The 15,000-nt window shown below is 43.9% G+C and overlaps 1 protein-coding gene across 2 annotated transcripts in view; it reads right to left on the minus strand.

Annotated features, from left to right (window-relative positions):
* The window catches only part of pard3ba (par-3 family cell polarity regulator beta a), a 106,342-nt gene that overhangs the window by 39,289 nt on the left and 52,053 nt on the right, over window positions 1-15,000 (minus strand). For both annotated transcript variants that reach the window (XM_053615535.1, XM_053615534.1), the window contains exons 11-15: window positions 9,914-10,099; window positions 8,534-8,707; window positions 2,353-2,482; window positions 1,201-1,327; window positions 860-969 (exon numbers count right to left, since the gene is read on the minus strand). In XM_053615535.1, the coding sequence (XP_053471510.1) occupies window positions 860-969; window positions 1,201-1,327; window positions 2,353-2,482; window positions 8,534-8,707; window positions 9,914-10,099 (727 nt within the window). The remainder of the gene's footprint in view (window positions 1-859; window positions 970-1,200; window positions 1,328-2,352; window positions 2,483-8,533; window positions 8,708-9,913; window positions 10,100-15,000) is intronic.

The following is a 15,000-nucleotide window of genomic DNA, read 5'->3' on the forward strand; positions in this document are numbered from 1 at the left end:
CTTACGTTACAGCACTTCCCTCGCCAGTCTCTTTCTCTTTCGTGAAGTTAATATGAAAACAACAACAACGAAATAAACGCAGCTTGTCGTGTTACCTAGAACCCGCAAAACGTCACTAGACACTGACGCTGGAGACTCCTTCCAAAAAAAAAAAATGAAGCGAAATAAACGTGTCCTTACAGAAAACGAGCGTCCACCTTACAAACCCCCACGTGTTCGCTGTTACTACAGAAACGGTAACGTATTATACGGTAGAAACTGAGCTGCTGTTTAGTGAAAAGGACTCTGCGTCTTCGGACCAATCAGAATCGAGATTTCAACAAATGTACTCCTAATAGAACCATTTCCTCGAGTTTTATTATCATTATTATTAAGTTCTAACTCCTTTTGGTATGCAGTTTTAGTTCCACGTCCCACGCTTCCAACCATTTTTTCCCCCCTTGTCCGTTCTTAAGGTTTCCAGGTGTCTCGGGTGTATCGCCATAGCAACAGCTAAAAAAAAAAAAAGAGAAAGCTACAATTGGCAGCGCTGGTGTCATCACATGCTCATCGAGTACGAGTGTTCGATTTAACCAGATTTAACAGACGTCCCCACAGGGACGGGAATATCTCTCAGGTTTGAACTTACGGGGACGTCTGGACTGGTCCCCGCAAGACAAACTGCTTTTACTGTAGTTTATTGAAATCTAAATAAATAAATAAACAAACAAATAAAAGAGCCAAAATGGTTCCTTTTGGTCACCGGGGTTGGATTTACGAGTCGCATGTTCAATAATTGCAATAATAGCGTTGATAATTAAGTCAATTCGAAGGTCCTCACAAGTGTATAACAAGTAAATGTGTGCGTGTGTTTTCTTACCCAGATCCATGCTTTTGGAAGCCTGTGGCGTATAATGCTCCGGTAGTCGGCGTGTGTGTTGAAGTTGATGTGTCGGACGTCCTGCGTTGGAGACGAGCTCTCGTTCCTGTCTGTAGCGAAAAAGCGACAAACGGCTCTTTATTACTAGGCTGCTCACTGGCTGAAAGCAGTAGAGACGTTAACACGCAACGGTTATTGAATTCTTTATGCAACGTTTACGGAAGGAGTCTCCAGTGTCAGCGCCTTGTAACAGTCGGCTCAGAGTTTACGTGCACAGTAACGGTAAACAGGCACGTGTTACGTGTACCGTACATTAAGCTATTAAGATAAACATGGCCGACCTGCTTTGCATGTATCTCCGTTGTGGGTTGAAGTCTGACTCCATATCGTGAGGATGAGTCGGGAACTCATCGTCCTCAGAGTCGTCATCGTACACCCCGGGTCTGCCGTTGGACGCTGCCGCGGGACCTGTTAAGGAAATACAGCGTTAGCTAATAAATTAACTGACACTGGAGACTCCTTCCAAGCGATAAGCGCTACATAACGTCTCGTTACAGAAAACCTCTCGCGTAGGGCTGTTACTATAGAAACGATAACCTGCCAACTCTATTAATATAGCACTGTGGTTGACCTTGAAGCCGGGCTGCCGTTATAGGAAATTACGTACTACGCAAGTAATCCTGTTTCTAACTAGCTATTCAAAAGCTAGCCATGAGGCATGCTACGTTTTATTTTTATCCAGTTTATCTAACAGTGTTATGTGGGGTGCTAGGAGCGTGATGAAAACGAAGCAGAACGATGCCAAATGCAAACTGAAGATTGTAAATGTTATAATATACATCCAAGAACAACAACAACAGAGTGGTTTACTTTTGATGGACAAGAGACGTTAATCCAAAAACAACAGTTTGAAGGAGAAAAAAAAAACGAAACAAAACGGAACGAGGCTTTGTGTTGGCAGAGCAGCTCTCTGGAGGCTGCGAGGAGAAGAACAGAGAGTGAATTTAAAACAGTTTGTTATCCGGCCGCACAATAGCCCGTATGCAAATACGGCCCACTTAGAATCCATTTCATCAGCCTAATGATTTCAAGGTCAGACCTCACAGCGTGAAAGTGGAGGGGAAAATGTAACGATAATACTGCCATCAGTGCTTATAAAAAAAAATAAATAAAAAAAAAAAAAAGATTTTATCCTCCTCTTAGCGAGGCGGCCGTTCGAGTTGAATTAGTTAAAAAGCTTAACGTTGGGTAATGGCTAGGATAAGACGTCCGTGTGGGTTTTATTATTTTAACTTGTTTTTCTTTTTCAAAATGGACACTTAGTAGTAATTCTATTATTCCTGCTATAACTACAATTTAGCATAGAACCGCTAATACATGGTCAGGAATAACCCTCATGACATCATGAAACCATTACAAGATCCCTGTATTTTTATAAATAAAATAAAATAAATAAACATGGAGTTTTTTTTGATTGGTAAAGGTGCAGGTACCTGGAGCACGGGCGTAGATGCTGTTGATGACCATGGGTGGATGAGCGACGCCGTTGCTCGGGTTATTCTGCGCGGACGGAGCTGGGGAAGGCTCTCTGGTCTGACTCTGACCGCCATCTTGTCGTCTCTCCTGGAAACGTTAGATTTTGTATCGTTTAGAAAGTAGCTTCAGTTAACGGTGAGGCTGTAACATTTCTCACGTGTTCCTCTCATAACGTTCATATTTTCAGTGCGAGATTACGCTACGTAGGCTTTTTTACAAAGGGCGCCAATAATTCTGGCGCTACGGGACTGTTCGTTATTACTATTACGACACAGTCATTGAATGGCTAGTAATAGTAAGGAAAGATACATGGACTGAACGTGTATCGTGAGATCCATCCAGCAACAAAATTCATCTATTCAACCGTCCATTTTCCAAGATCCATCCATCCATCCATCCATCCATCCATCCATCCATCCACCCATCCTGATTCCACTCGACCAGCCATAAGCATTTTCTTGCATCCATCCGCTGTTGCTTCCATTCCCTTGATTCATCACATGTTCCATTCGTCCATCCAGCTATCCATCCACTTCCAAAATTCAATTCATCCATCTTTTCGATTCTGCCATCCATCTATTCATCCATTAATCTGTGATCCATCTATCATTTTCTATTTCCAGAATTCATCCATCCATCATCTTTTGCTCCCATTTCATTCATTCATCCATCTATTCATCCATCCACCTCCAAAATGGATCTAATAGTCGTCCATATAATCCATCCACCTATCCTTAGTTTTTTTCTTTCTTTCTTTTTTACTTTGATTCAGTTCATCATTCTATCCGCTAAATATATATCCATCCACCCATCCACCCTTGATCATCTTTGAAAATTCACCCATTTGTCTATCCATTTATCATCCATCCATGCACTTTTCCTTCACTTCATTCAGTTTATCTGCCTGCTCACTATTCATCCATCCATCCATCCATCCATCTTTTCCATCCGCCCATCCATTTTGGTCATCCTTTCATCCATGGCCTTTACTTTATATCCATCCTTCATCCATTCAATTGATCTATCCATCCACCCACTCATTTATCCCTCCATGTTTTATACGCATCCATCCATTTTGTCTTTCTTCCATTCATCCATCCATCTTTTCCTTCTTTCCATCCACAATCTCCTCCACAATTCATCCACTGATTTCCCCTTCCATTCGTTCACTTTATCTATCTATCTATCTCTCTCTCTCTCTCTCTCTCTCTCTCTCTCTCTATCTCTCTACCCAATATACTGCCGTCCATTTTATCCTTCTATCCAGTTCCATCCATTCAATTTATCTATACACCCATCTTTTTCTATGCATCCATCCCGGCATGTATTCATCACCCTCTTTTCTTTTCATCCAAATATACAATCTATCCATCCTAAACCAGCTCCTCTCTAAAGAATAAACCTCACCCACATTTTATCTTGGTTCGAGGGAAGGACGGAACGTTACTGGAAGGAGAACAGCCTCAGGTTGAATTTATGGTATGTGGAGGCAGTGGAGATGGAGAAACTACTGAAGAGAGAGAGCGAGAGAGAGCGAGAGAGAGAAAGTGCAGTCCCTTGCTTCTGCCATCAAAACTCTGGACTTCCCAAACAGGAAAGGCTCGAGATTTCGTGTGTGTGTGAAACACAGGGACAGCGAGTACTGCTGCTAAAATTAAGGTTCCAGCCAAAAAAAAAAACCCTGGAGTGAACGAGTGCCAGTCCCGTGAGATTCCAGCCTCATCTGGCTGTTTGAAATATCCATCATAACCCTGATATCTTATTTATTACTGAATTTAAGCATTACTGATTTGAGCGGGTCATAAAAATACGTGACTAGATACTTTCTTTCTTTTTTTTTTTTTTTGGATGAGCACCGGACACAGTCGTGCCAGATAACTATCCAGCACAGATAGCATACGGCTCGGACAGCTGGTTCGTTCACGTGAACATTTCGGCACTGGATTCTCACGCCAAGTTGTTGGCATCTGACGCGTCTCCGTGAGCCAGAATCCGTTCAAATGAACAGGTACCGTGATCTATAGTCATAGCCTCTATTTATTAAATCGTTATCATAAAAAAAAAAAACACCGTCCGAGTGCAACTAAAGGCGGGCGAAACCGGGTCCGATACCTGGCTTTACTAGATTTACTCTTGCTCCCGTGGAGGTGGGGGCGTGGTCGAGCTGTGGTTTGTAAATGGAGGGCGGAGCCGGGAAAAGAGAGTGTTAAGGATCTACACGTTAGAGCAATCCCACACAGATGTAGATCCTTACCTCTGTAAAACCCCCACTCGACCACGCCCCCACCTCCACATTTCCAATATAGACACCTTGCGAGTAACCTTTTGCGAGTAGGGACTAGGGAGCAATTTTTTATTATTATTTTTTTTTTTTTAAAAAAGCATGTGGAGAACCTTTTGGGCGTCAGAGCCGTTCATTTCGGCAAGCACTGAGCACTGTGACAACTCACGGCACTTTGTGCTCGTCTTTAACGACCACGCACGCCTGACACTACTCTGAACGCTCAGGTAGGCCGCCCTCACACTCTGATTAAACACCGCAACATCGTGAACATCAAACTTAACATGAGGAGTTAACTTGACCTGAAAAAACGTATCTCGGATAACGTATTTTTAAATTATTCACCAAATCACCACCAGGATTTTTGAAAAAAGGCAAAAAAAAAAAAACACCCATATGGAAGACCGTTAAAGTAATGGCCCCAGCTACGCACCTACAAACCGGCTCGTCAGGCAGCCCTAGCTGTGTTCTCGTGGTGCACCGATGTCTCTTTATGAGGATGCGCAGCTGTCAGGAGCAGGACACACAGCAGGAGAGAGCTCCGGTGCCTTTATTCAGCACCAACTCCGTCATACTATTATCACTACTATTACTACTACTACTACTAATACTACTACACACGCACACGCTTTATTAGCCCTCTCATGTACAGAGTCAGCCGAACGGACATCACCGTATCAAAGTCATCTCGAACGCACGGGCGCAAGACAGCAAGGAGGGATGATTCTCAGGTGGAGGGATATCATTAGCGCTCGATGATGGCTCTTTAAACGTGTCACGCTTTTCATATCTCCGTCTCTAGTGCATGACAGCGAGGGGGGGGGGGGGAGAAGAAGAAACAGAAGCGTTTCTATGGAGATCTATGGATGTGGTGGTTGTTCTTTCCTGTCCTGTCTTAGGCGTTTGCTCTGATCATTGTGCTGACGGAGGGGAGGGAATCGTGTTGCTCGTTCTCTCTCTCTCACACACCGATGCTCCCACGCAGGGAAGCGTCAGAGTTGACGAGGAGCAGAAGGCAATCAGAAACGGCGCGTTTGGTTGGCTGTTTCGCACATTATCCTGCGTAAATATTATAATATTATACACCCGTCACCGTATCCCTCCGTCAACCATCCTCCTCTTAATGATTGTTCCTGACGAGTGCTACCAGCACACAGACACGCCCCACGCCCCTCCCCACATGCCTTCAAAAGCTTTGCGTCTTAATCAGACTATTGTTGCAGCGGACAAAGAACCAACAAAGGACCAACAAAAGAAGGCCCCAAATAAGACCCCAGACTCGGGCTTGTTCTGCCTTCCTGGATCTAGGGGCAGGAGTAGGGGTGACTCGAGGTTAGATTCCCTCAGGCCAGCCCCAGGCATGCTTTCATTAAATCTCCGAGGCCGCCTTTTATCCACAGAACCCGTGCTGTAATCTGATTAACTATTTGAGGACCGTTGAGAAAAGAGGGTTAGGGTTGAGACGGAGTTCGTGATGAAGACGTCTCAATAAAAGAGGCGGGGGGGGGGGGGGTCAAAATGATACAAGGACAATAAAGGAAGTAGTACGTAGGCCAGACGTTGCAACATTTCATAACGTGGTCGAGTTTAATTTAATTTCCCTTCCGTTAAACAAATCTGAAAACAAAAGCCGTGAAGGAAATTTCGATGAGACAGAGGGCGTGTCATCGGGTTCACTTCACAAAACCCGTCTAGCGTGTCTTGGCTCCCGCTCGTTCCCTTATCGCGCCGCTTTCTCACCATGATTAATGGCATATTGATCAGCCTGCCTGCATGCGATTAATAGTGAAAGCACCACAGCCGACACATCACCTTCTATCGAGGAGCCGTTCGAGGCAGCACCAATCACCATCCATCTCGGGCTAGATGGGGCGGGTGATAGGCTAATGCCCTCCCATGGTGCTCGTCTCTTTCTAGACAAAGTCAGATTCCTGGACTCGAGCTGGAGTCAATAACCATTTGTTTTCATTGGACACAAATGAGAAGCTGTGGCTCAGTTGATGGACTTGACATTGGAGAAAAGTACACTTGAGCTGCGTAGAAAACGTCAGGAATGTTCCAGAACTGCTTGACAATAAAAAGACATCTTCAAACAAAACAAAAAAACAACCAATGGGACTGAATATCACTCCACAAAATAAGAGAATAGACTTTACACGAAAAGGAATCCTGGTCCTTACGTGCGTACTGACACGTATCTAAACTTAACAAACAACAAACATTGCGCGCTGTCTGAAATACAGACATCTGGTTTGAGACTAACGTCGAAAAAAATCCTGATTATGTATGGGGGGGAGTTTAGACGCGTCCAACTTGGCAACTGGGAACTTTTTCGCTCGACAGCGTAAGACGAACTGAACTGGAACTGACAAACAGATGCAGGTTTGCACGTCAAGTGGGACGCGGCAAGCGGGAAAGGCTGTGCTTGAGACGTAAAATAAATAAATAAATAAATAAATAAATAAATCGGACCACCTGTCACTAGGATACACTATAACTGAAACGATTCAAACGTAATCAGAGAGGAAACGGAAATCACTGTCCGTTACTTAGATGTGTGCATTTTAGTAATTCATCAGGAAGATGTAGTGAAGAATAGTGCTAAAAAGAAGGAAAAAGCAAGGAATGAGCAAGCAAAGAGTGAGGTTCATTTTTATTGAACAAGCAGAAACAGGAGGAAGGCAGTACAGTAAAGAGGTCAAGAAATTTGGGGAGGAGGGAGCACAAAAGGGTTTTACAAAATATGACATATTGAAAGCATAATTTAATACAAATTATTAGTACAGAAAGAGGAAGCAAAGTAAGGAAAAACAGGAAACACAGAAAACGTATTACAGTACGTGCAGACCGTAGTTAGCCTCTTTAACCAGTACAAAAAGAGGTAAGAAAAAGATGTGAAAACATTCAAATGTAAAAAAAAAAAGTAATCAACTCAATTTTTCTCACACACACACACAAAACACAGTACTCTGTCTGTCCTTGCTACAAGGTGGTGAAAGAACAAGATCTCACATTAATTGTAAGGACCTAATGACCTTCAACCTGCATTTTGGGACTTGATGTACAGAAATCTTCTAAAAGTGTTTCAACCTGCATTATGGGGACCATGCTCTGTCAGGAAACAGTGTGGGGACTGATAGACAGAGAGCTCTTGAACTTGTCTGGACCTGCGTTGTGGGGACCTGATATACAAAGACCTCCTGAAAGTTTTTGTACCTGCACTGTGAGGACCTTTCTCTGTGAGGAAATACAGTGTGGGGACCTGATGCACAGAGACCTCCTGAGTTCATTTGTACCTGAATTGTTGGGACCTGATATATGGTGACATCTTGAATTTGTTTCACCCTGAAGTGTGAGGACATGATGTACAGAAGTCTGAAACAGTTTGACCCTACACTGTAGGGAACTGATATACAGAGATCTCCTGAACATGGTTGTACCTGCATTGTGAGGACCTTGCTCTGTGAAGAAATACGGTATAGGGACCTGATATACGGAGACACCCTTAACTTATTTGAGCCAGCAGTGTGAGGACCTGCCATACAAGGACCTCCTGAAATTGTACAGAGATCTCCTAAACTTTTTTTTTGCGGGGACAAGCATGTAGGGACCATTATGGGGACCTGATTTATAGGGATGTGAATTGTGGGTTTTTACACAAAACTAAGTTTGATTTCAAACGCTCTAGTCAAACCACAGTGTATTCAGAGGCCATCTGAGAGCCTGTAGTGGCCATAGTGGTGGTAGCGATGGACAAGTTGATGGGGCTCCGATTGGGAGGTCCTGCGATGTTGAACAGGGTAACCTGGCCACAATGAGACCTGGGGATGGGGATCGGCAAATGGGACTGGGCATACCTGGGCAGGGGATTGGTCCATAGCACGAAGGATAATTAACTGGATGGCTCCTCGCAGGTTCCCTTCCATGGACATAGAACGTCTCAGAGTCTCCATGGCATCGTTGTTGGATCGGCCGAGAAGGGATTCGCCATTGACTGCCACGAGCTGGTCGTTCACACGCAGGCGCCCGTCCTGTTTGGAAGAAGAGGTGGGATTTCTCTCATCAACATTTGAAACGCCACGATATTTTTGATACTTATCAAAAACGAGTGAAAAGCATTCCAATCTATTCGACATTCGGCAAACGAAACCGAACAGCTAAAGGTTACATCTGCTGAATATCATTGTAGGCACATTGATATTCAGATTAGCACAAGCACTTAAAAGATTAATGCATTCATACTTTCAACTGCGATTCGACAAACCGCATGCTCCTGTGTGAAAGGACAGGAACGGAGTGAATTGGATTAGGACCTACAGCTGCACGTCTTGAAATAGATCTCTGACAAGGAGGAGGAGCCGAGAACAAAAGAGATTAGCAGCTAAAGAGCCACCAGAGCTACTCAAGACCTCTCATTGTCTGAGTGTTTTCTGGTCCTGAGTGACCTTTAGGCTGGGTCATTAACCGGCGACCACTCGTGCTGACCTGTTTGAAGAATCCTTTGATGGAGAGAGAGAAAACAGAGGGGCGAACGAGGGGCGAATGCACGCTGAGATTCCGCCGAGAGTTTTTCTAGCAGTTGTCGTCTCTGGAGGAGGTGCCGTTTTGCTAAACGTCCCTTGGCGCTTCCAGCTAATCAGTGCAGCTTTTGAAACTTTAATTAGGATTAATGAGGCTGATGCTGGGCGTGTGTGTGTTTTTTTTCCCATAGTGATCAGTGTGTCTGTAGTAGATTTCTACACCGTAGACACACTCCTACACACTGTTCTAGCAAGTGTCAAATACAATATGTGGGAATTGTGGGATTTATTGTAGGGAAGTGGTTTCTGTTCTTCTTCTTGTCTATTGATTTTTGTACATGATACTACCTCTCAAAATATACACACACACACTGGACATTTCAGAACTCTCTAGCGGTGCAAAAAACAAAAAACATCCAACCAGCGGGAGTCCTGCAGGTGGAAACACCTTGTTGATAGAGGAGAATGGCCAGACAAAAAGGTTTAAATAACGACTCTTTACAACCGTGGTGAGCAGAAAAGCATCTCGGAACGCATAACATGTTGAATCTCAAGGGGGATGGGCTACAACACTAGAAGACCACATCGGGTTCCGCTTGGTCTTCAGATACCTTCACCTGCATGATTTTGTGCACTGCGTCGTCTGGGTTGTTTTGTTGTTTTTTTTTTTAACGTTGCTATGGATGTGAGCTTTGATAGGGAAGAAATATGACTTGCCTTAAAAGCAGCTCCTCCGTGGATGATGGACTTGACGAAGATGCCCAGGTCCTCGCCCGTCTCTCTGGACTTGTTGCCCTTCAGACTGACGCCGAGTCCAGCCGACCCCGAGTCATTTACAGGAATCTCGTACATCAGGTGCTCCCGGCCATCCTCGGACAGGACCGGACCAGGCTGCTCTCCTTTCTAAAAGGAACAATCGTCGTCGTCATTAAAGTGATTCACAAGGACGAGGAAGAAGATTCGCTGAGAATCATTCGCCGAATTTTCTTTTCTGGAGCCGTACAATGCTCCCGTTAAATGAGCTCTATAGGCAAGGTGTGTAAAAGGACACGGTGGCTAGGACAAAGACGGATAGATGAAGAGATGAAGAGAGATGAGGGGAGAGATTGAAAAGGTTAAGCAGGGTAGGGGGGGGGATGCTCTGTTTGAACATGAAAGGAAGAGTAAGATCATGAGAGCGGAGAGCATGCCGTTTCAAAAAGCTAAAATAACCTTTTCAAGACCCTTGTCTAGAAAGAAGGTGTGTGGAGTGCGCGAGTGTTTAAATCGTTCCCTCTTTTATCATTATTCTTAGAGTGATGTGAACCGTCGACCCATAAGTGAGAAATTTTCGGTCTCAAACGAAACGTGGAAATGTCAATTAGTTCTGGACGATCGAGGTGGGTTAGTAGCTAAGGGAAAAGGCCTTAGAGTCACAACCCGTTCTTCCTATGACGTGCGATTAAAAGAGAAATCACTTGCAAATCTAAATATAATATAAAACGTGCCTTCTGCCTGTTTCTTTCATTCGCATTAATTGTGCTGAAGGAAGTCTATTGGTGGATTGGCAGGGCCTGCATTTAGGTCCCGCCCCCATAAGGGTTTACATTTACATTTATTCAGTGAGCAGACGCTTTTATCCAAAGTGGCTTACAAATGAGGAAACGCAAGCAAAGCGATATATCAAGCAGAGAACAATACGAGTAGTGCTACCATACAAGAAGTATTAATTGAGTTCCAGAAGAAGCAAAGTGCCAGAGTTTTTTTAAGGGGTTGGTTATGTGTACACGGAAGAGGTGGGTCTTTAGCGGGTTGTTGAAGATGGTGACAGATTCTGCGGTCCGGATTGAGGTTAGAAGTTCATTCCACCAATGAGGGACAGACAGTGTGAAGGTTCCATTTGACCGACTGGGGGAACTCAGAAAGATTCTGTATAGACCTCTGGTTCAGAGTAGAAGCAATTTAGAAAGATACACTGGGAAGACAGAGAGCAAGTCCACAGTCGAGCTACGATGAGGAGACCTTCCTGACTTTCCGGGTTGAGAGCATCAATAAAACCATGTTCCGAATGGGCGGAGCTTATTCTGGAATAGACAAAACCAGTGAAATAGATGTGGGGGGTTTTTCCCCTCTTGAGTTTTGGTATTTTTTATTAATACAGTTCAAGACTTGTCGTATGTACATTTTATCCAAACATCGGATAAAGTGACTAAAATTGTAGTGGATCTCAGGGAGTTAGAATGTCTGAAAGGAGGACGATGACAAATTGTCCAAATGAGATCCTCAATGGACAGAATTAAAGGCGATGCCATGAGGCAGATCATAGAGAAACTACATCTCACACACACACAAAAGGAACTGTTGGTGAACAGCATCAGGCTTTGGTCTCTGCGAGACCTCAGACTGGACCCACGTTTGCTGTTCTGAAAAACACAAATTGTGTGCGCGAGAGAGAGAGAGAGAGAGAGAGAGAGAGAGAGAGAGAGAGAGAACTCTAGTGGTCGGATCAATGCTTCCAGTGGAGATCACACAAACCGATCTCCCGGGCGCCGTCACACTCCTCACACACACTCTGTACACAGTGTGAGCAACTGTTAAAGACATCAATAATCCCTAAACTATGATGTAATATGTAAGACTTGATCTTTCCAGCGTTCGATGGAAAGGTGAGTGTTTGCGTTTGTCAACCCGAGACACTTTTCAGCATTACACCAAAGGGGGCACTCATGCTAGCTTCAGGCATCGACACTGAAGCAACAAAATAGTAAGAGCAAATCGGTGATTATTGCTCTACTGAAATGGTCCCCGGCTGCACAGGACGCATCCTGGTGTGTGTATTATTAGGAAGAAAGCTCAAGGACACAGAAACCAGCAAATAGCCACACACCCTGAAGTCTCCTTCCTGTGGGACATGTGCGAGCTGACCTCTGCACCTCCAAACTCAAAAACGTGACTGCGCTCAGAGAGTCCGGAGTCACCGTGACCTCGCCGCAGCCTCGCTGCTGTCAGTACGGCTTTAAAATATAAACTGCACTGTGGCGCAAATACAACAAAACTAGCGTTAGGTACAGAGTTAACCGCAGGGTTTCTGATTCCTCTAACGCAGATTATCTGACGTATACATTTTACCATCTTCAGACGGAAACGTCGCTTCCTTAGACGGAGCGAGAACGCCGTTCTGCCGTCCGCCGTCAGCAAGAGCCGATAAAAGGCCCTGGTTAATATAAGTCCCCATTTTCTCTAGCTAGCCAAGTTACCGTCAGGTTTATTTAGATTAGGCAGGGGTCGTGTAAATCACTCAAGCACAAGATGAAAATTATCGATCATCTTTTCCCAGCACATCCCAGTGTTTTACTCCTCTTAGACCGCGGCGACTTGCCCACCGTTACAGTTATCGAAAGACGCGTCGTACTTATCCATTTCGAGTGGTGTAACGCCCAAGAAACGAGTTCGCGCTCAAGCTACGCCAGCTAGTCTCTCTTTTTCCTCTCAAAGTTAACAAAACAATAAAATAAATTCGTGAACGGAAACAGCGCAGCTCGTCACGGTACCGAGCAACCGAAATGCCCAAGACGTTCCCCGACACTGGAGACTCCTTCCTTGAGCGTTAAAGAAACCTCTACTTACAGCAAATGTCGCCGTAATCATCTGGCGTACAAGCGCGTGAGCCGTTGCTGTGGGAAGTGAACCGGTCACTTATGACACAATCCAAATCGTTCAAACTAATATCCAAAAAATATCCAGAGCTGATGGAAATACTGAGCTCGTCAGCACTTTGCTGTGTTTTGTATTTTTTCTTTTCCATTTTTTATTTCAGGAAATCTAACTACTAGTATCTCACGTCTCTCAGGAGAGCGTGAGGCGCACAAACAGACCTGTAAGTCTGTCAGCGAGTCGCCCCCCCCCGCAGTTCTAATCAGGCCGACGTCTCCGGGCCGAGTCCGAAACGGCAAAGCGAACTTGTTTCCAGGATGGGCGTAGCTCGTCGGTGAGGCTTCCTTCCCAAACCGGGCTACAAGGTCTTTCGATAGACAAAGGATGCTCTTTTAGCAAAGTGAGTAATGATTAACATGCTCAAACCTGGCAGGAAGTAACAGAGAGAGAGAGAGAAATTCTTCCTGTCCCGAAAACAAAATACATCGATATGGAATGAATCGGATCGGACCCAATCCGAACCACGGACTGGAAAAACAAACAAAAAAACGGTTGGGTTGAGATGTTTAGACTAGAGATCTTGTAGGTGGTTTTCCGAGAGTGTAATTGTTTATGAGGCATCGCATACACACCCACGAGCATGAAGTGCACGCGCACACACACACAATGAAGAGCAGATGGTGTGACAGAGAGGCGACATGTCTACACCGTCATTAAATCTTTTTATAGCGTTCCATTTCGTTAAAAAAAAACTCCAAGCCATCAGCGACTTTTTTTTCTCCTTTTGCACGCCGTTACGTTTCGGCTACGATTTGTCCCGAAAATCTCGGGAACGTTTCGCTTGAACGTGGAGTTTCACGCTTTTTGCTGCTTCTTTTTTCAGCAAGAAAGCATATGTGGTGGTGGTGTTTTGTTTTTTGTTTTTTTTGGTGCGAGACTGAAGATTGATAAAGAACTCTGTAGTTCCTGTGTGTGTGTGTGTGTGTGTGTGTGTGTGTGTGTGTGTGTGTATAACTTTGAAGTGGCAGCTGTTCCTTTCTAACAGACCTTCAATAGAGCAGAGCTCTTCAGTCAATCACACAGCAGCCTGGAACAGAAATAAACCGCACACTGCAATTTAGGAGGACTTGTGCGAGTGCTGCTGTCATTGTGCACAGTACTACACACTCTCGCACCGCACCACACACTCGCGATCCGCAGACGCTTCAGCTACAATCCTCCAGGAGATCACCGGATATCTTTTAAAGCACGGGGATACAGAGACTTCTTCACTGGGTGTGGAAAGGAATACATTTTATATAACAAGAAGAGACATAGAAAAGAAATATATATATATATATATATTACACAGCACACATCACAGTCATTAGCACCTTAAAATAATTGCACCTACATTACTGTATTATGGCCTTTTATTGCTCAACTAGATTTGCACGGCTGAACAAAATAATTTGACAAATCCTTTTAAAACATTTTCGTAACAAACTTTTGAGTAATAAATACACAGATGACCCTACTTCAACATTACACATGTACATCGTGTGCAGTATGTAACATAGTGGCATGTAGTATGTAATGCGTAGTACGTATTGTTTAGTAGTACGTAGTAGTATTCTGTATTGTCTAGTAGTATGCAATGTGTAGTATGAAGTAGTGTAGTCATATTGAATAGTAATATTCATGTAGTAGTACGTAACACGTATTGTGTGTTAGTATGCAGCATGACGTGTACAGTGTGTAATATGTATTGTGCAGTATGCAGTGTATAGTGTGTAATACGCAGTGTGTAATATGTATTGTGTAATATGCAGTGTGTAGTATGCAGTGTATAGTGTGTAATATGTAGTATGTATTGGGTAGTATGCAGTGTAGCGTGTAGTATGTAGTATGCAATGTAGTGTGTAATATGTAGTGTGTAGTATGTAGTGTATAGTGTGTAATATGTAGTATGTATTGGGTAGTATGCAGTGTAGTGTGTAGTATGTAGTGTGTAGTATGTAGTGTAGTGTGTAATATGTAGTGTGTAGTATGTAGTGTGCAGTGTATAGTGTCTAATATGTAGTATGTAGTGTGTAGTATGCAGTGTATAGTGTGTAATATGTATTGTGTAATATGTAGTGGGCAGTGTATAGTGTGTAATATGTAGTGTGTAGTATGTAGTGTATAGTGTG

The sequence above is a fragment of the Ictalurus furcatus genome, chromosome 26 (assembly GCF_023375685.1).
Source record: "Ictalurus furcatus strain D&B chromosome 26, Billie_1.0, whole genome shotgun sequence".
NCBI classification, from domain to species: domain Eukaryota; kingdom Metazoa; phylum Chordata; class Actinopteri; order Siluriformes; family Ictaluridae; genus Ictalurus; species Ictalurus furcatus.